The 25511-nt window shown below is 49.3% G+C and overlaps 1 protein-coding gene across 1 annotated transcript in view; it reads right to left on the bottom strand.

Moving 5' to 3' along the window:
• LOC309548399 (uncharacterized protein) overlaps positions 1–25511 on the bottom strand; it is a gene marked incomplete at both ends in the record, with an annotated part of 72683 nt that overhangs the window by 12082 nt on the left and 35090 nt on the right. Inside the window, one exon of the mRNA XM_082248338.1 lies at positions 22918–23875. Within this exon, the coding sequence (XP_082104464.1) occupies positions 22918–23875 (958 nt within the window). The remainder of the gene's footprint in view (positions 1–22917; positions 23876–25511) is intronic.

The following is a 25511-nucleotide window of genomic DNA, read 5'->3' as shown; positions in this document are numbered from 1 at the left end:
GGTCTGTATACTGTAGCACATTCGGGTATGAAGTAACACCACTACAAAAGGGTTACCTTGGCAAACAAGGAAGAGGAATGCCGTTGCTAAGGGTAACCCAGTTCAAGACACTAAGCAACCAGTTGTTAGGCGTGGTACCTGGTAAAGGTGACAGTTCCTCTGGTAGTGAGGGGTTCGTTTTCTGGCTCCCTTCACAGCGGTCGGTATCCAGTAGCAACTGGGGCTGAACCGGCATTACAGAGATCTATGGCCTAGTCATGAGGTACGGGATGTGAAGTAGTTGCAATAACTGCATGCATGAGGTCAACACTAGGTATACGTCAGGGACCCCATTCTGTTACTGGGCGTGAGGCAACAGAGATACGCTGGAGTGGGCGCAGGTTCAGCATGACCCTCCTAATGCAAATCACAAGTTACAGTGTGTAGTGACACAGGACAAGTCTCTGTATGTTTATTACTGCATACAGTGAAGGCTTATCTCTAAGCTGGAGAGCTGCCTTAATGTTAGACTTTTCACATGACCGCAGTCTCTGCCTGGTCCTGGGCATTGATGAGCAAGCTCATCACGAAAGTTACCCCCACGCGCAGGGTGAAGTAGGCCCAGCCCACATGCTAATAACGCCAAACTTTACACTGGTTTAAAACAAAAGTCTCAAATCTTAAATCACAACCAATTCTACAATAGATATGCAGGTATAAAATATCACACTGAAACTAGGTCGCCATAAACAATAGCTTCCCCCACCTGTAGTGTGACAATGGGCAGCAGAAGGGTGGTAATATCAATATAAAGGCTATGCTGCCAGGGTACACTGGGGGTAAGAGGATTAGGCCACCTGAGGAGCACTGGTATTATTAACTATTGGTACAAAACAAGCACTTCTGTGATTGAGGGAGAAGATGAACTGCCGGCTGACATTGGGGCCCGTAATAATATTGGTGCTCCAGAGGATGTCGGTTACATCTGCATGCAGTGATATGGACAACTTTAAACTGCAGTTCAGTGTGGAGAGCAGCAGGCCTGCCCTAGTGAAAAGAACTAGTGCAGAAGACAATATAACAGCCAAACGGGGTCTGGTAAGGATGCTGGCAGGGCCAGATTAACATAGGGGCTATTGGAGCTGCAGCTCCAGGCCCCTACCTTAATATAGGCCCCGGGTTGTCCATATTCACTGTTACCGCTCTTCTGTCACTTGTAAACACAGAAGTCTGGCTTCTATGCTCACTTCCCCAGGCAGCTCCCTCAGAACCTCCCCACACAGCACGAAGGCCGGACAAGGAGGGACAGTTGCCGATGCATGGATGTGTTTATGGGCTTCAGAGACAGCATCCCATGTTGAATTAGGCATGCATGGCTGCACCCTTCCTCCTCTGGGTGCATGCCAAGGCACGGCCCTTAAGGCCCTTCAAAATCCTCAGCACCAAGCCCATGATGCTCTTAATCCGGCCCTGGATGCTGGGAATGTTAAAGAAGGTTTGAGAATGTGTAGGTAAAAGTACACTGTGCTTACAGTATGTTTCCTCCTGATAACAGAACAAAGATGAGTCAGAGACCCATTCAACAGCTTCCTGGTTCAGACCAGCAGGTCATGATGGGGGAGGGGCCCCTCAGAGATGTAGAGTGCTCCGATTCTCCTGACAGACCTTGAAGCATGATGGTCACAAGGTGTGGATGGTGAGGATCTCTCGGTGGCAGCCCGAAAACTGTTAAGCTAGATGGATGCGATATGCAGGAAGCGCTGATTCCCCATGGCGCTTGATAAACAGTGGAGCTGAGCCGTATAAGTATGCTGGTGTTAAAGTCTTACCTTGCCCACCTGATGGCAGCCATCTTTGACATGTGCAGACTGCTGCCTCCTATAAACTCTGATTGCATTATCACTTGCCTGCTGCTGGGTGTCACACAGTGATGATGCTGCACAGCTGACTATATCAATCACCTGATGGGTTGCAGTCCTTGCCCTTGCGTTTGTGCTCCAAGGTGCATTGCTGCTTCCAGCCTTCTGTTCTTCGCATTCCTCAGTGTATGACCAGGCTTTGCTTATGACTCTCCTGGCTCTCGACCCCACATAGGCAGACGACCCAGCATGGGCAGACAACCCGCTTCTGAACTCGACCCTGGCTTGGATGAATACCCGCTTCTGGACTCGACCCTGGCTTGGATGACTACCCACTTTTGGACTTGACCCCGGCTTGTTCCTGATCTCGCTCCTCACTCTTGCTGTGTGTTTATTGTTGTTTGCTCCAATAAACTGCTTTATTTTACCTGCATCTCCATGTGGTCTGGTTTCCTGGCACCCTGACAGCTGGATACGCCGACTCACTCCTGACCACCTGTGGGACAGCAGGGCTGGACTGGAGAAAAGTACCAAGCACCCTGGTCTCTCAGTAGGTGTCGGTGGAATGCACCAGGGACTCCTGATCTTCTCTTTAGAGACTTCACAGGAACAGCTACTGAACAATCACTTGGCACCAACTGCCCCTATCCTTTCTCAGGCTTTTCCATATATGCCTTCTTCTAAAACTATACCTGTTTAATTGAGGCCTGTATTTCATAGGCTTGGCTATTACACTGAAACCGTTGTGGCCCAGATTACATCTTCCAACATTCCCAATACTCTGAGCTGTGATCCTGGAGATTATCAAGCTCATTGTCTCTCTCCTTCTGGCTGAAGGACATTTCTCTACTGGACAACCTACATCAGAAAGTAGCAAATAAAGGTGATGTCCTTCTAACATACTATAGCAGCATACTTGGCTACAATTGTCTTCTAGTTTGTAATTAAATGTATGCAGCATTAGTGCCAGTTTATGCAATTAAACCCCCAGCATTAGTGCCAGTTTATGCAATTAAACCCCCAGCATTAGTGCCAGTTTCCTCAATAATAACCCCCAGCATTAGTGTCAGTTTCCTCAATAATTACCCCCAGCATTAGTGCCAGTTTCCTCAATACTAAGCCCCCAGCATTAGTGCCAGGTTATGCTATAATATCCCCCAGCATTAGTGCCAGTTTCCTCAATACTAAACCCCCAGCATTAGTGCCAGTTTATGCAATTAAACCCCCAGCATTAGTGCCAGTTTCCTCAATAATAACCCCCAGCATTAGTGTCAGTTTCCTCAATAATTACCTCCAGCATTAGTGCCAGTTTCCTCAATACTAAGCCCCCAGCATTAGTGCCAGGTTATGCTATAATATTCTCCAGCATTAGTGCCAGGTTCCTCAATAATTACCCCCAGCATTAGTGCCAGTTTCCTCAATAATTACCCCCAGCATTAGTGCCAGTTTCCTCAATAATTACCCACAGCATTAGTGCCAGTTTCCTCAATAATTACCCCCAGCATTAGTGCCAGTTTCCTCAATAATTACCCCCAGCATTAGTGCCAGTTTCCTCAATAATTACCCCCAGCATTAGTGCCAGTTTCCTCAACAATTACCCCCAGCAATAGTGCCAGTTTCCTCAACACTAAACCCCCAGCATTAGTGCCAGGTTATGCTATAATATCCCCCAGCATTAGTGCCAGTTTCCTCAATAATAACTCCCAGCATTAGTGCCAGTCAGGGGCGTACCGTGGGGTTGGCGAGAACGGCGCCCGCCAGGGGCACAGGATGAGGGGGGGGGGCAGTGCCATCTTAAGAGCCTTGTAGGCCCCCGGGCAATGCAGTGCACTGGGGACCCGCCTACACAATCACCCATGAGAATAAAAATGCAGATTATCGATAAGGCGATATTTATTGGTACCTCCAACAAAATCAGTGGTTAAACATTAACACAACGAGAGAAAATGTACATGGCAGATATAGGATGGCACACAGAGGATGTACATGGCAGGTATAGGATGGCAGAGACAGCGGATGTACATGACAAGTATAGGATGGCACACAGAGGATGCACATGACAGGTTTAGGATGGCATACAGAGAATGTACATAACAGATATAGGATGGCACAGTGAGATGACTTACAGGACAGGTACAGGAGGACACATGGCACAGAATGTACATGGGAGATATAGGATGGCACACAAGAGGATGTACATGACAGGTATAGGATGGCACACAGAGGATGGCACACATAGGATGTACAGGACAGATATAGGATGGCACACAGGATGACACACAGGATGGCACAAAGAGGATGTACATGGCATGTAAAGGATGGCACAGACAGAGGATGTACATGGCAGATATAGGATGGCACAGACAGAGGATGTACATGGCAGGTAAAGGATGGCGCAGAGGATGTACATGGCAGGTATAGGATGGCACAGACAGAGGATGTACATGGCAGGTATAGGATGGCACAGAGGATGTACATGGCAAGTATAGAATGGCACACAGAGGATGGCACACAGAGGATGTACATGGCAGGTAAAGGATGGCACAGACAGAGGATGTACCTGGCAGGTATAGGATGGCACAGACAGAGTATGTACATGGCAAGTATAGGATGGCACATAGAGGATGGTACACAGAGGATGTACATGTCACACAGAGGGTGTACATGGCTCACACAGGATGTACATGGCACACAGAGGATGGCACGCAGAGGATGTACATGGCACACAGAGGATGGCACACAGAATATGTACATGGCACACAGGATGGCACACACACACAGAGGATGGCGCACAGAGAATGTACATGGCACACAGAGGATGGCACACACACAGAGGATGGCACACACACAAAGGGTGGCACACAGAGGATGTACATGGCACACAGAGGATGGCACACAGAGGATGGCACACACACAGAGGATGTATATGGTAGGAAAAGGATGGCACAGACAGTCGATGGAGAGAGAGAGAGAGAGAGAGAGAGAGAGAGAGAGAGAGAGAAAAGAAATCAAGCAGCCTACAGCAGTCTGATTACCTTCCACAACGGCTGCACAGCACATGAAGGGAAGAGGTGGGTGGGGCCTTTCTTCTAGGCGAGGAGGAGAGGAGGACGAGCTGACGAGGAGGATCCTCCTCCGCTGTGCATGATGCGTCCTCCTCAGAACGTCACTGGTTGCTAGATGCCAGTCGGCTGGCCTTCCTAGCAACCAGTGCAGCGGAGACTCAGAGCCACCGGCGGACAATGGGGGGGGGTTCAGACCACCAGGTAAACTAATCTGGCCTGGGGGGGGGACAGTGTAAATTGCCACCCTGTGTGTGGGGCCCCTTGGCAAGTGGGGCCCCCGGGCCACCATCGGGCGTGCCCATTGGAAAAGACGGCCCTGAGGGTGCAAAAATATTGGCAGTGTATTACCGCTCCCCCGTGCAGCCTGCGCCCCCGGCGGCCAGCGCCCCCTCCTTTTCTTTACCTCGCCTTCCGCCCATCATATTTCCAGCTGTGATCCGGCCCCGCCCCCTGCTCTGTGTTTCTACTCTAAGGTGGCTGTCCCCGCCCACCCGGCTGCTCGTGGACAAGTGCTGCCCTCGGCTGCTGTGCTGATCAGAGGTGAGGGGGAGCGCGCCCGGTGACAGGTTCACGGGGGGGGGGGAGAGAGAGTGTGTGTCTGCAGGGAGCCGGGCCAGGATGCGGTGAGGTAGGATGGAGAGTGTGCCGCTGCGGACCGGTATGTGTGATCTCCGGGGAGGAGGTCCTCTACCCATTGTGTGTCTGGGCGGTGCACTGCACACAATGTCACTCCCCCTCACTCCCTGTAACCCCCCTCACTCCTTGTCACCCCCTCTCACTCCCTGTCACCCCCTCACTCCCTGTCACCCCCTCTAACTCCCTGTCACCCCCCCTCACTCCCTGTCACCCACCCTCACTCCCTGTCACCCCCCCTTACTCCCAGTCATCCCCTCTCACTCCCTGTCACCCCCTCCCTGTCACCCCCTCACTCCCTGTCACCCCCCACTCCCTGTCACCCCTCACTCCCTGTCACCCCCTCTCACTCCCTGTCACCCCCTCTCACTCCCTGTCACCCCCTCTCACTCCCTGTCACTCCCTCCCTGTCACCCCATCCCTGTCACCCCCCTCACTCCCTGTCCCCCCCTTCACTCCCTGTCACCCCCCTCACTCACTGTCACCCCCTCTCACTCACTGTCACCCCCACACTCCCTGTCACCCCCTCTCACTCCCTGTCACCCCCCTCACTCCCTGTCACCCTCCTTACTCCCAGTCATCCCCTCTCACTCCCTGTCACCCCCCTCACTCCCTGTCACCCCCCACTACCTGTCACCCCCTCTCACTCCCTGTCACCCCCTCTCACTCCCTGTCACCCCCTCTCACTCCCTGTCACCCCCTTCACTCCCTGTCACCCCCCCTCGCTCACGGTCACCCCCTCCTCTCACTCCCTGTCACCCCCTCACTCCCTGTCACCCCCTCACTCCCTGTCACCCCCTTCACTCCCTGTCACCCCCCTCACTCACGGTCACCCCCTCCTCTCACTCCCTGTCACCCCCTCACTCCCTGTCACCCCCTCTCACTCCCTGTCACCCCCTCACTCCTTGTCACCCCCTCCCTGTTACCACCCTCTCACTCCCTGTCACCCCCCTCACTCCCTGTCACCCCCTCTCACTCCCTGTTACTCCTCTTACTCCCTGTCACCCCCCTCTCTCTCCTTTTCACCCCCTCTCTCTCCCTGTCACCCCCTCTCTCTCTCTCCCTGTCACCCCCCTCTCACTCTCCCTGTCACCCCCCTATCACTCTCCCTGTCACCCCCTATCACTCTCCCTGTCACCCCTCTATCACTCTCCTTGTCACCCACTCCCACTCTCCCTGTCACCACTCTCTCACTGCCTGTCACCCTCTTCTCACTCCCTCCCTGTCACCTGCCCTCTCACTCCCTCCCTGTCACCTGCCCTCTGTCTCTCTCTCTCTCCCTCTCTGTCACCCCCTATCACTCTCCCCCCTCTCACTCTCCCTGTCACCCCCTCTCTCTCCCTGTCACCTGCCCTCTCTCTCTCCCTGTCACCTGCCCCCTCTCTCTCTCTCTCCCTGTCACCTGCCCTCTCTCTCTCCCTGTCACCTGCCCTCTCTCACTCTCCCTGTCACCCCCTCTCACTCCCTGTCACCCCCTCTCTCTCCCTGTCACCTGCCCTCTCTCTCTCTCTCCCTGTCACCTGCCCTCTCTCTCTCTCTCCCTCTCTGTCACCCCCCCTCTCTCTCCCTGTCACCCCCCCTCTCTCTCCCTGTCACCCCCTCTCACTCCCTGTCACCCCCCTCACTCCCTGTCACTCCCTCCCTGTCACCCCCCTCACTCCCTGTCACCCCCTCCCTGTCACCCCCTCTCACTCCCTGTCACTCCCTGTCATTCCCATCTCGCTCCCTGTCACCCTCCTCTCTCTCCCTGTCGCCCCCCTCTCTCTCTCTCCCTGTCACCCTCCTCTTTCTCTCTCTCCCTGTCACCCCCTCTCTCTCTCTCCGTTACCCCCCTCTCTCTCTCCCTATCACCCCCCTGTCACTCTCCCTGTCACCCCCTCTCACTCTCCCTGTCACCCCCCTCTCATTGCCTGTCACCCCCTTTCTCTTTCTCCCTGTCCCCTTCTCTCTCTCTCTCTCCCTGTCACCTGCCCTCTCTCTCCCTCTCTGTCACCCCCTCTCACTCCTTGTCACCCCCTCTCACTCCCTGTCACCCCCTCTCTCTCTCTCCGTCACCAAAGCTCTCTCTCCCTGTCATCTGCCCTCTCTCTCTAGGATCCGGGCCAGCCGCAGGTCCGATAACCAGCAAGGACACCCCCCACCCCCTAGATGGGTGAGGACGCATCTTCTGGCTGAGTAGGTCTTCTCCTCAGGTATGGAAAAAAACAAACTCTTGTTTGACAGACCAGGGTCGTTTAGAACCACACGTGTAAGTCTTGAAGGACTTCACCACATCGACTGTCACCGAGGGATGAAGAAACTGTTTGTGAGCCGAAAGGGAGGAACCCCGTCTGAGACGAAGGCCCTTACCCTTGTTAGCCTGTGGAATAAAAGCACTCTTCCCCCTGTGAGACCCTGATATAATGTCATTCAGGGCAGCGCCAAACAGACGATCCCCCTGAAAAGGGAGATCCATTAAGACCTTCTTAGAAGTTTGATCCGCAGACCAACACTCCGGTCAAGTATACGCTGGACAACCACCGGCAAAACCGATAAGGTGACCCATACAAAGGAGCCTTGTCCAGTGCGGCATCACAAACAAATTGCAGCTCCCGCACCAGCTTGTCCAACAGCTCCCCCAGGGCAAGAGGGACATGCCCCACACCAAGTCACGGCGTTGGAACTCCGCCCATCAGGCAGAGTCTGCGTGGCAAGGGCAAACATGAACACTGCTCAAATCGCGAGCCACAGCCCGCACCATCCTGTCCCCCAAGTTCTTAAAGGACGAGGATTCCACCTCCAGAACAACAGTAGTCCTATTCAGCCTAGAGACCGTACGTCCACCAAAGGCGGAACAGTCCTCTGTACCAGAGACTCCCCAAAAGGGTAACGTCTAGCAACCACTTAGACACCCCAGGGGAACATCTCAGATGGTCCCATCCTACAGGAGCATGTTAGCAAAATAAGCTGCTCCGGATGGCATGTGAGTGCCAGATGCTACCTGCGTCCTCCAAATCGCAGGGTGTCACGCACCAAAACAACCAGTGCATCCACCAACGCCTGTATCACAGGGGTGTACCATGGGGATGGCCACACCGGCACCCACCAGGGGCACAGGCCGAGGGGGGGCGGCGCAAAAAAATTGTCAGTGTTAGCAGGGATTTTGTGCCCTCCGCTCAGCCTGCGCCCCCGGTGCCCCCAGGCAGCGTGCAGCTCCAATCCAGGAGCCTGCCACTGTGTCATCTGCAGGCGGCGTCAGTGCGGGCTCTCCGGAGCTCTGTCTCCGCCCACACATGAAGCCAGTCAGTGGTCACATGACCATGACATCAATAATCGGCTCCAGCAGCGACAGGCTGGGGTTGGAGAATGCAATGAGGGTGTCACGGCCTGTACCCCCGACCAGCACATTCAACCTCCACTCCTCTCCTCTCCACTCTCAGGACAAGGTGACCAGAGAACCACCTCTCTCCCTTTCACCCCCCCTCACCCTGTCACCCCCCTCTGTCCCTGTCACCCCCCCCTCTGTTCCTTTCACCCCCTCTCTCCCTGTCACCCTGTCAACCCCCTCTGTCCCTGTCACCCCCCCCTCTGTTCCTATCACCCCCCCCTCTCCCTGTCACCCCCCTCTCACCCTGTCACCTCCTCTCTCACTCTGTCACCCCCCTCTGTCCCTGTCACCCCCTCTTTCCCTGTCACCCCCTCTGTCCCTGTCACCCCTGTCCCTGTCACCCTCCCTCTGTCCCTGTCACCTCCCCCTCTGTTCCTGTCACCCCCTCTGTCCCTGTCACCCCCCTCTGTTCCTGTCAACACCCTTTGGTCCCTGTCACCCCCTCTGTCCCTGTCACCCCCTCTGTCCCTGTCACCCCCCTCTGTCCCTGTCACCCCCCTCTGTCCCTGTCACCCCCCTCTGTTCCTGTCACCCTCCCTCTGTTCCTGTCACCCCCCTCTGTTCCTGTCACCCCCCTTTGTCCCTGTCACCCCCCCTCTGTCCCTGTCACCCCCCTCCTCTGTTCCTGTCACCCCCTCTGTTCCTGTCACCCCCCCTGTCCCTGTCACCCCCCCCTGTCCCTGTCACCCCTCTGTCCCTGTCACCCCTCCCTCTGTTCCTATCACACCCCTGTCCCTGTCACCCGCCGTTCCTGTCAAATCCCTCTTTTCCTGTCACCCCCCCTTCTGTCCCTGTCACCCCCTGTCACCCCCCTCTGTCCCTGTCACCCCCTCTGTTCCTGTCACCCCTGTCCCTGTCACCCCCCCTCTGTCCCTGTCACCTCCCCCTCTGTTCCTGTCACCCCCTCTGTCCCTGTCACCCCCCTCTGTTCCTGTCAACATCCTTTGGTCCCTGTCACCCCCTCTGTCCCTGTCACCCCCTCTGTCCCTGTCACCCCCCTCTGTCCCTGTCACCCCCCTCTGTTCCTGTCACCCTCCCTCTGTTCCTGTCACCCCCCTCTGTTCCTGTCACCCCGCCTCTGTTCCTGTCACCCCCCTTTGTCCCTGTCACCCCCCTCTGTCCCTGTCACCCCCCTCCTCTGTTCCTGTCACCCCCTCTGTTCCTGTCACCTCCCCTGTTCCTGTCACCCCCCCTGTCCCTGTCATCCCCTCTGTCCCTGTCACCCCTCCCTCTGTTCCTATCACACCCCTGTCCCTGTCACCCGCCGTTCCTGTCAAATCCCTCTTTTCCTGTCACCCCCCCCCTTCTGTCCCTGTCACCCCCTGTCACCCCCCTCTGTCCCTGTCACCCCCTCTGTTCCTGTCACCCCCCTCTGTCCCTGTCATCCCCCCTGTCCCTGTCACCTCTTCTCTCTCACTGTCACCCCCTCTCTGTCCCTGTTACCCCCCTCTGTCCCTGTCATCCCCCTGTCCCTGTCACCCCCCTCTGTCCCTGTCACCCCCCCTCTGTCCCTCCCTGTCACCCCCTCTCTCTCCCTTTCACCCCCCTCTGTCCCTGTCACCCCCTGTCCCTGTCATCCACCCTCTGTCCCTCCCTGTCACCCTCTCTCTCTCCCTGTCACCCCCCTCTGTCCCTGTCACCCCCCTCTGTCCCTATCATCCTCCCCCCTGTCCCTGTCACCCCCCGTCCCTGTCACCCCCCTCTCTCTCTGTCACCCCCTCTCTCTCTCTCTCTCTGTCAACCCCCCCTTGTCTCTCTCTGTCAAAACCCCTCTCTCTCTGTCGAACCCTCTCTCTCTTGGGGGGGGCGATACAGCTTCTCGCCAAGGGCGCTGGAGACCCTAGGTACGCCTCTGCATCCTCATCATCCGAGGAGACAAGGGGCGAGGTAACAGACCGAGCAGGGAGGCCCATGTTTGCGGCGGCTGAGTCAGACTCAGAATCCGAGACATCAGATGAGGCAGGGGTAGGTGGAGAAAACGTTTCAGTGCACCTCCACCCGAGCCCAAATGCTTCCTGAACCGCCGAAAATGCATTGATGGACAGTGGTGATCCGGAAGGCCCTGTGGCCTCCGTGAGGGGGTCAGGTGGGGACACATGGCCTGCAGGGTCCTTACGGAACCTGAGGAACCTGCCAGCAAAATTTGCCAAAAATGACAAAAAATTATATTTTTTTTCTTTGTTTTTAAAAAGAAGTGGCCCCACAGCGCTACAGCGCCCTCCGGAGGTCAGGCACATGCTAATTAACCCCCAGAGAGAGAGAGAGAGACAACCCTCAGTAACTCACTGTCCCCAGGAAGCAATCAGGCTAGGAGGGTCTCAGCGGTGGCTCAATGAAAGGAAGTGAGCAAGGGAACTGCCCGGAGTTAAGGAAGGGGCTCCACCAACGAAAAGAATGCCTCCAGGCACTCCCACCAGCCTTCACAGCAAAAAATCCACCGCAAAATGGCCGAAAATGGGTGTACCGAGATGGCCACCGCCATAGAGGCAGACGGAGGCTACAAGAAAATGGCAGCCAGGTGCGGGAATTGGGACCCACAGTGGGACCCCCCGCCAGGCCATCTACACCATCCAGCTGTAGGAACCTCACCAAGGCCCCGCACGATCGATCGATCGAGTGCTGCGGACGGCGCACTCCCCAGCCCATGCGGCCTGCAAAAGAGGTCCCAGCCCCAGGTAGGTCCAAACAGTCCCCCACGTGGAGGGGGGTTGTCACAACAGGATAGAGGGAAACCCAGGAGTGTGAGGGTCCGACCATCCCAGGGAGGGGCCCACGTCCACCCCAAAATCTGGCAGGGAAGAGGGGAACGTTTACTCACCATACCAGGAACACAGGCAGGCGCCATCTCCTGACAGGACCCCATGCCACCTAAGTGGGGGGGGCTAATGGCTAAATAGGAACGCTGTGACATAAGTCTAGACCCTGTCGTGTGCATCCTGGCAAGACGTTTAACTCGCGGGGCCAGTCCCCCGTCCAGTAGGACTATGTCGCGGCCGACCCAGCGCAGAGCTAAGACCTACATGCGCTCGCTGGCCAGACTGGGGTGACCACTGGATATAGAGATCCAGCCCGTCGCCCAGCCCGGCATAGTTGCTTGAAGATCTTACAGGAAAAAATTCCGGAGAAAAAGGCTAGCTAAAAAAATCTACATAAAAAAATACTTTTATGCCAGGACTAAAGATCCCAGCAAGGAACGAGGTCCTTACTCCTAAGATTAAAACTGACATCCTGTGCAGGAAGAGAGAGGGTGTACCCTCCGGGACTGCCCATAGGTGGAGCCAGAACTTTTTTCTGCCTAGTGTCCTACTCCTGTAGGGGGCGGTATTACCCTACTGATATGCATCAGAGAACTGCGTCTGTCAATGAACGATGGCGTAAAATGCCTTTTGTTTAGTTTTATTTATTATGTTTAATTGTCGAAGGATTGCGAAAAATAAAAAATTGTTGCAGGACAATATTCACAAAAGGAAAGCGTTGTTTGTCCTTAACCACTTCACCACCGGCGGATTTTGCTGTCTTACGTCTGGGCCACTTTTTGCGATTCGGCACTGTGCGACTTCAACTGACAATTACGCGGTCATGCAATGCCGTACCCAAACGAAATTTACGTACTTTTTTCCCCACAAACAAAGCTTTCTTTTGGTGGTATTTGATCACCTGTGCGATTTTTAATTAATAAAAAAAGAGAGAAAATTTTGAAAAAATAATAATATTTTTCTACTTTGACAGTTAAAAAATATCCAATATATTCAATTTTTGTCATATATTTAGGCCAAAATGTATTTAGCTACATGTCTTTGACAAAAAAATTCTCAATGAGCGTATTTTTAACCGCTTTAAGACCGGAAGATTTTACCCCATTCCTGACCAGGCCATATTTTGAGATTCGGCACTGCATTAATTTAACGGACAATTGCACAGTTGTGCGATGCTGTACCCAAATTGAATTGATGTCATTTTTTCCCCACAAACAGAGCTTTCTTTTGATGGTATTTGATCACCTCTGCGATTTTTACTTTTTGCGCTATAAACAAAAAAAGAGCGACAATTTTGAAAAAAATAACAATATTTTTCACATTTTTTTATATGAAATTCCCCCCCCCCCCCCCCAAAATGTAAAAATCAAAATTTTTTATCATTTTAGGCCAATTTGTTTTCTGCTACATAGTTACATAGTTAGTGAGGTTGAAAAAAGACATCAGTCCATCCAGTTCAACCTATGATGTGTGTGTGTGTTTGCTTTTAACCGTACATTGTATACCCCTGTATGTTGTACATTGTATACCCCTGAATGTTGTACATTGTATACTCCTGTATGTTGTACATTGTATACTCCTGTATGTTGTACATTGTATACTCCTGTATGTTGTACATTGTATATCCCTGTATGTTGTACATTGTATACCCCTGTATGTTGTACATTGTATACCCCTGTATGTTGTACATTGTATACCCCTGTATGTTGTACATTGTATACCCCTGTATGTTATACATTGTATACCCCTGAATGTTGTACATTGTATACCCCTGTATGTTGTACATTGTATACCCCTGTATGTTGTACATTGTATTCCCCTGTATGTTGTACATTGTATACTCCTGTATGTTGTACATTGTATACCCCTGAATGTTGTACATTGTATACCCCTGTATGTTATACATTGTATACCCCTGAATGTTGTACATTGTATACCCCTGTATGTTGTACATTGTATACCCCTGTATGTTGTACATTGTATACCCCTGTATGTTATACATTGTATACCCCTGAATGTTGTACATTGTATACCCCTGTATGTTGTACATTGTATACTCCTGTATGTTGTACATTGTATACTCCTGTATGTTGTACATTGTATACCCCTGTATGTTGTACATTGTATACCCCTGTATGTTGTACATTGTATACCCCTGTATGTTGTACATTGTATACCCCTGTATGTTGTACATTGTATACCCCCTGTATGTTGTACATTGTATACCCCTGTATGTAGTACATTGTATGCCCCTGTATGTTGTACATTGTATGCCCCTGTATGTTGTACATTGTATACCCCTGTATGTTGTACATTGTATACCCCTGTATGTTGTACATTGTATACCCCCTGTATGTTGTACATTGTATACCCCTGTATGTTGTACATTGTATACCCCTGTATGTTGTACATTGTATACCCCTGTATGTTGTACATTGTATACCCCCTGTATGTTGTACATTGTATACCCCCTGTATGTTGTACATTGTATACCCCTGTATGTAGTACATTGTATACCCCTGTATGTTGTACATTGTATACCCCTGTATGTTGTACATTGTATACCCCTGTATGTTGTACATTGTATACCCCCTGTATGTTGTACATTGTATACCCCCTGTATGTTGTACATTGTATACCCCTGTATGTTGTACATTGTATACCCCTGTATGTTGTACATTGTATACCCCTGTATGTTGTACATTGTATACCCCCTGTATGTTGTACATTGTATACCCCTGTATGTTGTGGTCTCTAAGGTGCCCATCTAATCGTTTTTTGAAACTATCGATGCTCCCTGCTGATACGACTGCTTGTGGAAGAGAATTCCACATCCTTACCGCTCTTACAGTGAAGAACCCCTTACGCACTTTAAGGTTAAACCGCCTTTCCTCTAGTTTTAGTGAGTGGCCACGTGTCTTATTGTATTCCCTTTCTCTGAATAGTTTGTTCCTTATGCTCGGGTCGCCAGTACAGTATTTGTACATTGATATCATATCCCCCCTCAATCGTCTTTTCTCCAGAGAGAATAAGTTCAGTGCTTGTAGTCTTTCCTCATAGCTGATGTCCTCCATTCCCCTAATTATTTTTGTTGCCCTTCTCTGGACTCTCTCCAGTTCCAGCACATCCTTCCTGAGGACCGGTGCCCAGAACTGGACAGCATACTCCAGATGTGGCCGGACCAGAGTCTTGTAGAGCGGGAGAATAATCTCTTTATTTCTGGAGTGAATCCCCTTTTTTATACATCCCAATATTCTGTTGGCTTTGCTTGCAGCTGCTTGGCATTGCATGCCACTGCCACATATTCTGCTACATATTTTTGGTAAGAAAAATCGCAATAAGCGTATTTTGATTGGTTTGCGCAAAAGTTATTGCGTTTACTAACTACGGGAAAGATTTCTGTCATTTTTGGTGTTTTTTTTTAACGAGTAATGTTGGCGATCTGCGATTTTTTTTTCGGGACTGCGACATTGCGGCGGACAGATCGGACCCTTGACTGACATTTTTGACACTTTTGGGGGTACCAGTGACATTACTACAGTAATCAGTGCTATAAATATGCACTGTTACTGTAAAAATGACACTGGCAGGGAAGGGGTTAATTTTTATTGGAGAGGGAGGGGTTAATGTATGCCTGGTGCTTACTGACGTCTGTGGGGGGAGGGGACTGTGTGACACAGACACAGATCGCAGGTTGAGCTATGCTGAACCCTGCAATCTGACCCTGCCTGTCACTTAGGAGATCCGCCCGCTTTGTTTACACAATAAGGCGGATTTCCTCACTCGATCCCCAAAGATCGGGGAAGAGTGGCAGTGATCACCGCCTCTCCTCCCCTGGCCCGACTCCCGCTGTGTCTGAATACAGCGGGAGCGAGCCACCGGCGGCGCGCACGCCACACACAAGGGGAGGAGTCCAGCGACATAGGTCTACGCCGCTGGACAATAACGAGCCACTTTGCCGCAGTACGCTCCAAGTGGTCGACGATCGGGGAAGAGCGGCGGTGATCACCTCCCCTGGCCCGACTACCACTGTAACTGAATACAGCGGGAGCGAGCCTCCGGCGGCGCATGCGCACCGCCGAGAGAGGGGAATGTCTGGTGACGTAGGTCTACATCACCAGACGATAACAAGCCACCGTGCCGCAGTACCAGCTCACTGAGCAGACGTAAAGTGGTTAAAAAAACCAATGTATGTATTATGTTGTTATCTTAAGTAATAACAAAATTATCACCGAAAAAAACAGGTTCATAGCCGAAATGTGAAAATTGCTCTGCTCCACAAGTGTGTGTGTGTGTGGGGGGGGGGGGGCTTTGTAGGGGGGGGGGGACAGGTGTGAGAGCCAAATTGGATACAATATTCTTGTATAATTTTCCTCTAGATTGGGATTCCAGATCTTATCAGTAGGTGAAGGATAAACCTCATAATTCTACCAGGTGCCGGTCAAAGTCTGTTGGTTGGAAATGTGAGATCTATGGGGTCCAGGTTTTTTTTTTTTTTATTTGCCCATGGAGTCTGTTAGATTTCATGTCAACTTTTTTGTTGGAAAATGTATTGTGAAGGTTGCTTTTGACTTCGGTCATCAGGATAAAAGAAGATAGCCAGGCTTGTTTGCTTAGTGGTCTAAATTGGTGATTTGTGAGTCCCCATGGCTTAAGGTTGTGTAGGGCTTCCCTTGGGTGTGTGGGGATAGGGGTACCCAACAATATAGCCAATAGGGATGATCGAACGGTTTGGGTCAACCATCGGTTCGACCCGAACATTGGCTGTTCGAGGTTCGGCCGAATTTAGAACTTTTTGCCCAAAAAGTTCGGAATTCGGCAACCAGAACCGACCAAAATGCAATGGGACAGGAAATGGGCTTTAAAAGCCCATGATTGGACCAGAACCATTAGTAAAAGCCAATTGAGGGGGCAGGAGAATGCTAGGAATGTGATTGGAGTGACTAGGGGGTCCCTAGACCAATCATTAGTGAATATGCCCCCCAGTATATAAGATAGCCCCGCCAAATTCCTAGCATTCTTATACGGGACATGGAAGAGAGTGGAATGCTGTTCTGTTATTTCTGTTACAAAGTATTACAAAGTGTCATTTAGCAATTTTTAGTGTGAGGAAAGGGATATCTAGTGTAGTTAGAGTGCTCTTTTACACTTTAGTTAGCTTTAATTTATTCAGTTTTTGTAGGGAAAGTGTTAGGTGTAAGGGGACCGTAATGTAGTGTAGGGTTAACTGACAGTGACTGCTATGGCAGGGTGACCGCTATAGAGAAAAGCTAGTTTCTCTTGTGTCACTTTCGCTGCAGTAATATGGCTTTGCCCCCGTCAGCATTCTTTTTGGCTGCAGGCATCTATAGGGATCTTTTGAGCACATGTTTGGAGTCAGACATGACATCTGAACATGTGTATAGGGGGTATATATACACACCCATGTCTGTATATATACACCTAGACATATATAGGTGTGAAAGGAGCAGAATAAACTACTTGCGCTAATGAAATAATTAACAGCAATATAGTTACGCTCCTATCACACCTACAGGTATATATGTGTAAGTATAAAATACATATAAGTATGTGTGTATATATACACCACTATACACAAGTTCAGATGTTTTGCCTGCCTCCAAAAAACCCAAAAAAATTCCTGCAACAACACACCTGGGCGTTTTTTGTTTTTTTTTTTGATGCTAGCGTTTTTTGGGCATTTTTTGGGGTTCTTTGGAGGCAGGGAAAACATCTGAACTTGTGTATACGGGTATATATACCACTATACACAAGTTCAGACAAAAAATTACATTTTTTTTCTTTGTTTTTAAAAAGAAGTGGTCCCACAGCGCTACAGCGCCCTCCGGAGGTCAGGCACGTGCTAATAACCCCCCAGAGAGAGAGAGAGAGACAACCCTCAGTAACTCACTGTCCCTAGGAAGCAATCGGATTAGGAGGGTCTCAGCGATGTCTCAATGAAAGGAAGTGAGCCAGGGAACTGCCCGGAGTTAAGGAAGGGGCTCCACCAATGAAAAGAATGCCTCCAGGCACTCCCACCAGCCTTCACAGCAAAAAATCCACCGCAAAATGGCCAAAAATGGGTGTACCAAGATGGCCACCGCCATAGAGGCAGACGGAGGCCACAAGAAAATGGTGGCCAGGTGCAGGAATTGGGACCCACAGGGGGACCCCCCGCCAGGCCATCTACACCATCCAGCTGTAGGAACCTCACCAAGGCCCCGCACGATCGATAGATCGAGCGCTGCAGACGGCGCACTCCCCAGCCCATGCGGCCTGCAAAAGAGGTCCCAGCCCCAGGTAGGTCCAAACAGTCCCCCACGTGGAGGGGGGTTGTCACAACAGGATAGAGGGAAACCCAGGAGTGTGAGGGTCCGACCATCCCAGGGAGGGGCCCACGTCCACCCCAAAATCTGGCAGGGAAGAGGGGAACGTTTACTCACCATACCAGGAACACAGGCAAGCGCCATCTCCTGACAGGACCCCATGCCACCTAAGTGGGGGGGCTAATGGCTAAATAGGAACGCTGTGACATAAGTCTAGACCCTGTTGTGTGCATCCTGGCGAGACCCAGCGCGGAGCTAAGGCCTGCACGTGCTCGCTGGCCAGACTGGGGTGACCACTGGATATAGAGATCCAGCCCGTCGCCCAGCCCGGCATAGTTGCTTGAAGATCTTACAGGAAAAAATTCCGGAGAAAAAGGCTAGCTAAAAAAAATCTACATAAAAAAATACTTTTATGCCAGGACTAAAGATCCCAGCAAGGAACGAGGTCCTTACTCCTAAGATTAAAACTGACATCCTGTGCAGGAAGAGAGAGGGTGGAGCCAGAACTTTTTTCTGCCTAGTGTCCTACTCCTGTAGGGGGCGGTATTACCCTACTGATATGCATCTGAGAACTGCGGCTGTCAATGAACGATGGCGTAAAATGCCTTTTGTTTAGTTTTATTTATTATGTTTAATTGTCGAAGGATTGCGAAAAAAAAAATTGTTGCAGGACAATATTCACAAAAGGAAGCCTTGTTTGTCCTTAACCACTTCACCACCGGAGGATTTTCCTGCTTTACGTCCAGGCCACTTTTTGCGATTCGGCACTGTGCAAATTTAACTGACAATTACGCGGTCATGCAACCCTGTACCCAAACAAAATTTACGTCCTTTTTTTCCCCACAAACAGAGCTTTCTTTTGGTGGTATTTGATCACCTCTGTGCTTTTTATTTTTTGCGATATTAATAAAAAAAATGCGACAATTTTGAAAAAATTACAATATTTTTCTACTTTGACAGTTAAAAAATATCCAATTTATTCAATTTTTGTCATATATTTAGGCCAAAATGTATTTAGCTACATGTGTCTGACAAAAAAATTCTCAATGAGCGTATTTTTAACCGCTTTAAGACCGGAAGATTTTATCTCATTCCTGACCAGGCCATATTTTGCGATTCGGCACTGCGTTAATTTAACGGACAATTACTCGGTCATGCATCGCTGTACCCAAATTAAATTTGTGTCCTTTTTTTCCCACAAACAAAACTTTCTTTTGGTGGTATTTGATCACCTGTGTGATTTTTACTTTTTGCGCTATAAACAAAAAAAAAGCGACAATTTTGAAAAAATAACAATATTTTTCACATTTTTTTATATGAAATTCCACCCCAAAAAAATGTAAAAATCAAAATTTTTTATCATTTTAGGCCAATTTGTTTTCTGCTACATATGTTTGGTAAAAAAAAAAAATCGCAAAAAGCGTATTTTGATTGGTTTGCGCAAAAGTTATTCTGGTTACTAACAAAGGGAAAGATTTCTGTCATTTTTGGTGTTTTTTTTTTTAACGAGTAATGGCGGCGATCTGCGATTTTTTTGCAGGACTGCGACATTGCGGCGGACAGATCGGACCCTTGACTGACATTTTTGAAACTTTTGGGGTACCAGTGACATTACTGCAGTAATCAGTGCTATAAATATGCACTGTTACTGTAAAAATGACACTGGCAGGGAAGGGGTTAATTTTTATTGGTGATCAAGGGGTTAATGTATGCCTGGTGCTTACTGACGTGTGTGTGTGGGGGGAGGGGACTGAGTGACACAGGGACAGATCGGATGTTGAGCTATGCTGAACCCTGCAATCTGACCCTGCCTGTCACTTAGGAGATCCGCCCGCTTTGTTTACACAAGCGGGCAGATCTCCACACTAGATTCCCCGACGATCGGGGAAGAGCGGCGGTGATCACCGCCACTCCTCCCCTGCCCGACTCCTGCTGTGTCTGAATACAGTGGGATCGAGCCTCCGGCGGCGCGCACGCTACACACAAGGGGAGGAGTCCAGCGACGTAGGTCTACGCCGCTGGACGATAACGAGCCACTTTGCCGCAGTACGCTCCAAGTGGTCGACGATCGGGGAAGAGCGGCGGTGATCACCGCCGCTCCTCCCCTGGCCCGACTCCCGATGTAACTGAATACAGCGGGAGCGAGCCTCCGGCGACGCGTGCGCACCGCCGAGAGAGGGGAATGTCTGGTGACGTAGGTCTACATCGCCAGACGATAACAAACCACTGTGCCGCAGTACCAGCTCACTGAGCAGACGTAAAGTGGTTAAAAAAAACAACGTATGTATTATGTTGTTATCTTAAGTAATAACAAAATTATCACCGAAAAAAACAGGTTCATAGCCGAAATGTGAAAATTGCTCAGCTCCACAAGTGTGTGTGTGTGGGGGGGGGGGGGGGGGGACAGGTATGAGAGCCAAATTGGATACAATTTTCTTGTATAATTTTCCTCTAGATTGGGATTCCAGATCTTATCAGTAGGTGAAGGATAAACCTCATAATTCTACCAGGTGCCGGTCAAAGTCTGTTGGTTGGAAATGTGAGATCTATGGGGTCCAGGTTTTTTTTTTTTTTTATTTGCCCAACGAGTCTGTTAGATTTCATGTCAACTTTTTTGTTGGAAAATGTATTAGGAAGTTTGCTTTTGACTTCTGTCATCAGGAGAAAAGCAGATAGCCAGGCTTGTTTGCTTATGCCTCGTTTCCACTGAGTGGTACGGTACGGTTCGGTATGGTACACATTGCGTTTCCACTGCCAATAGTACCCTTTTCTTGATAGGCGTGGTGTAGCTGGTCACAGCAGGAAAGCTGTGATAGACGATTCTCTGTCAACCAATCAAAGATCTGCAGAGTGTAGCTCCACCCAGTTGGTACGGTACTAATGTTCTTGGTACCCCAACGAAAGGGTACCAAAAAGTGGTATGGTACGGTTCGGAATTAGGGTACCATTCATAATGGAAACGGCAAAAAAAGCGTACCGTACCGAACCGAACCGTACCAGAAAGCTCAGTGGAAACGCGCCATTAGTGGTCTAAATTGGAGATTCGTGAGTCCCCCTGGCTTAAGGTTGAGTAGGGCTTCCCTTGGGTGTGTGGAGATAGGGGTACCCAACGATATAGCCAACATGTCATAGACTTCCTTACACAGGGATAGTTCTTTTGGACAGGTCACGTGTGTGAAAAAAGGCTAACCAGGTCAGGGCAGCCACGGATATTATTTCCCTTGCAGCCTGGAATGAAATGGGCTAGTTGGGTAAGAACCAAATGTAGCCACCCAGCCATAAGTGGGTGTGTCTACTTATATTTAGTGGTGCTAGGCTGTGGTCAGCTAAGCTGAACTGATAGTTTAGCTTCCTCAGCCCTGGCTATTGCCAGTTTCTGTCTGCTGCTAGTAGGTGTCCCTGCTACCTTGGGCTTTATTATGAGAGACCACGCCAAGCAGAACGATTAATATGTATCTCTCCATGGCCATCCACTAGGAGGTTTATTGCTAGTGGTGCATGCTGGGAGAGGGTATAAATACTCAGGGAGTGTCCTTGGTCAGTTCTCCCTGGGACTCCTGCCTAGGAGGTTGTGTTTAGTTGTTGAGTCCTCTTTGCATACCTCCCAACTTTTTGAGATGGGAACGAGGGACATCTATTAGAAAAAGTATGTAGGCATAGCACATACCCCCTGCCACACCCCCTTAAAAGAGAATTATACAAAATAAAAATTAGTTAAGCCCACAAGTGCTTTTTTTTAACCATTATTCCTTTATACCGGCTTTTGAAATTTACAAATACATCAATTAAGAAATTGGATGAAAGATTTAGCACTGGGAAACACTTTTTAAAGGATATATTCTTTTCGCCTGTAGCTCCAGTTATGGAAGTATTTCATGAGGGTAAGTCAGCAGAAGTTTCTGTAAGGATTGTGATTGCTCCCATAGGGTCTCAGATTTGCTGGCTGTCCCCTCTTTCTCCAGCATCATGTTGAGGCTCCTACTATAGGGCCCAGAACTGATGGAACAAGAATATCACTGGAAGCTGTTCTTGAGGATTTGTGGGTGCCTTGGGTGTCCTGCACACTCAACCCCCCTCCGTGTATTTTGTTCAAGATCTGCAATAAATCCTAAAAAAGACCCCTTAACTGAGTATGAATTTTTTAGTGTTCTTCTGGCACTTAAAACTTGGTGGGCAGCCTCTGGACAGGTAAGGGAGACCCAATTCTCAATGGCCTTTTCGAGGGTTATTGCAACACTATCAATGGGCCATATTGTAAGCAGAGTAAGAAGGTTAAATAAGGATGTAGAAACTCATCACTATATTGTCATTTTATATTCAGTTCAATAATGCCTCGTTTCCACTGAGTGGTATGGTACGGTTCGGTTCCGTACGGTACGGTTTGGAACGGTACACATTGCGTTTCCACTGCCAATAGTACCCTTTCATGATAGGCATGGTGTAGCAGGAAAGCTGTGATAGAGGATTATCTGTCAACCAATCAAAGTTCTGCAGAGTGTAGCTCCACCCTGTTGGTACGGTACTAATGTGCTTGGTACCCCAACGAAAGGGTACCAAAAAGTGGTACGGTACGGTTCGGAATTAGGGTACCATTCATAATGGAAACGGCATAAATAGCGTACCGTACCGAACCGAACCGTACCAGAAAGCTCAGTGGAAACGAGCCATAAATCGATTTCTTAATAAACAACACAAAACAAAAACAGTCATTGAGGCCAGCTGGGAGCGAGCAACCTTTGTCAGCTGGGCCAGGGCTTCTGGCAGAGTGATGGGGGAGATAATTGTGGTGGGAGCATCGAAACAGCAAATTTTTGCAGCAAAATAGACTAACAAAACTTTGCGATCATTCATCCCTACTGTTGCAACAAGCTCATAATCTAGTAGAAGAAAATGTGAGATTTGACGTCAGTCTCAGTGTCTTATGCTTATAACTGATAGATCTTTCTTCTTCCCCCATCGTTTCCGTAAATTGCTCTTGATCTCCTCCATCCGTAGACCGTAGATAAATGGATTGACTGTGGCCGGGAATAGAAAGTAGATGGCACTGCAGATATTCTGAAGGTTGTAGGAGGTGGAGATCCCTGGCAGGTACAGAACAGAGATTAAGAATCCCGAGGAATACATGAGGACGACCACCACCAGATGGGTGCTACAAGTATGAAGGGCTTTATACCGAGCCATTCCCCCTGCAATCCTAAGAACAGTTTGAAGAACTTTCAGATAGGAAATTAGGATGATGGAAATGTCACAAAACATTACAAGGGTCCTCGCCACCAATCCTGCAATCTGGGCTCTTGACTCTTCACATCCCAGGCTGAGGAGCATCATGCTTTCACAGTGGAAGTGTTGGATGATATTGGACCTGCAGTAACGGGATCGGGCAGCTATAATGACCATAGGAAGGACAGCACAACTATAACGAATGACTCCATTGACTGCCAAGTGGACAATTAAATGCTTGACTACAATCTCCTGGTAATGTAGTGGCTGATTGATGGCTAGGTACCTGTCTATTGCCATGAGAAGTACAATTGTGGACTCGGCCATAGTGCTGGAATATACAGTAAATATCTGGACTAAACAGCCAGCCAAGGTGATCTGGTTAAGGCCAAACAGTCCTAGCAGCATCTTGGGTGTGATGGCCATGGTGTACAGAACATTGGTGGCCAATAGAGAAAAGATGAGAGTGTACATCGGGGTGTGTAGACTTTTCTCCAACACAATGACCAACATAACCACAGAATTACCACTTAGTATCGCCGCGAATATGAAAGAGAAGGGAAGAGCGAGGAGGGGTCGGTACTTTGTGACTCCGGGAAACCCGAAGAGTATAAATTCCATGTAAGAGGAGGACGAGGTCCTATTATAGCTCGGAAGATCCATTTCTGTTCTGGAAAGCAGCAATTAAAATCGTACAAATTACAAACAGCAATCATTTATGGACAATCTGATATAAAATGGAAGAACTACACCTTGGCCTTTATTCAAAACAAAAAGTCAATCTATTTTTCTGAAACTGAAAATTTAATAAAAATTTAATTATTTTTTTGGGGGCCCTCTATGTTGTGAGAGTCCAGTGATGATAGAGACGGACACCCAAGGAATGCAGTGCTTGTTTTTTCTTAATTTATTCAGAGTATAAAATGCACAAATGGGGAAATGCAAATGTCAGGACCTACGCCTGAACCTGCAACCTCTGCTGTGTCTGGCAGTATCTCTTCTTGCTTAGCTACCTGCGATGCTATATAGTTCTCTGGACTGTTCCTTGAATGATCTTGCCTTGAACTTCTGGTAAACCTTGGACTCTTTGATCCTGACATGAACTTCCTATTTAAGCCACACCTTTGCCCTTCCTGTTTACCAGAATATTGTGCTCTCTTCAGCCGATATCTTGCTCTTGTCATTCCTGCTGGCATTTATATCTTAGTTACCGCTTGTTAGTGACCTTTTACTTGTTCCTCAACTATGCTTCTGCTTAACCCCAACCTGAAACTACTTGTTATCGACCATTGGCTTGTTTACTGACAATGCTTCTGCTTGATTCCTACCTGCTATATCTGCTTCTGGACCCCAGCTTGCTCATCTACTGGAGTCATGGTTCCGAGGACTGCAACCTGGTACTAACATGCAGCAAACCCATCTCCACCATCAGGAGACCTGGTGAACACTGATTATTGCTTAGACTTCACACTTCGGGTGAGCCTGTGTCATCCACCAGGGCGACCTGCTGCTACACTTATTCAGCTGGGCATTTGGAACCTCTCTACTGCTATAGCTACTGGTCTCTGAGCCTGAACCCTGCCCAGGACAACAAATATTGGAAAGAATTTTAAACCAAATCTTTATTTAGAGTTGAACTAATGACTTGCCACTTAAATGTAACACGGGCTACCTCATGATTGGTTCTGTGTTCTCTCATGGTGCCATAAATTCATGGCACTTATTGCTTTACCCTAGGTTGCCTTACTTTTGAGCAGAGGGCAGTGAATAGGAAGACAGGAGGACAATGAAGGGAGGAGGAAGCAAGTAACATAGAGACATTAAACATTTGCATGATAGAGGGGTTGCGGGTTTTGGGGCTCTGAAGAACAATGCCGAATCATTGTGCAGACATTGGAATTACATCTACATTTCAGAAGAGTAACTTCAAGAGCTTCACATTTCTATGAGAGTACCCCAATAGATCTTCCTTTTGAAAATTAGGATTCTCATTTAAACTAAATTCTAGTTGATACCAATGTAGCACCATCTCAGTTAGGCTGCTAGATAAATGTTGTTTTTGGCACCTTCTGTTGTCAAGGGAGCAGTGTTCATTTGCTTTGGTCTGTTTAGGGCTTTACAGGCTGGGAGTTTGATTGCCTCCCCATGCTCCTAGAAGAAGTTTTAAGAGTTCAAGGAGAGAAAATTCTAATAATCAGCAAATATTTTTTAGGACTTGGCCAATCCCTGTGGAGGTGCGTCCAGATGGTGGCTAGGGTAGCTAAAAGTAGTCTGGAGCCCTGAAGAGGGGGTCTTTTGTGGAGGAT

This window comes from Pelophylax lessonae, assembly GCF_965119305.1.
Source record: "Pelophylax lessonae genome assembly, chromosome: 2".
NCBI classification, from domain to species: Eukaryota; Metazoa; Chordata; class Amphibia; order Anura; family Ranidae; genus Pelophylax; species Pelophylax lessonae.
The sequence above is the reverse complement of the archived record's forward strand: the minus strand, read 5'-3'. Positions and strand labels throughout refer to the sequence as shown.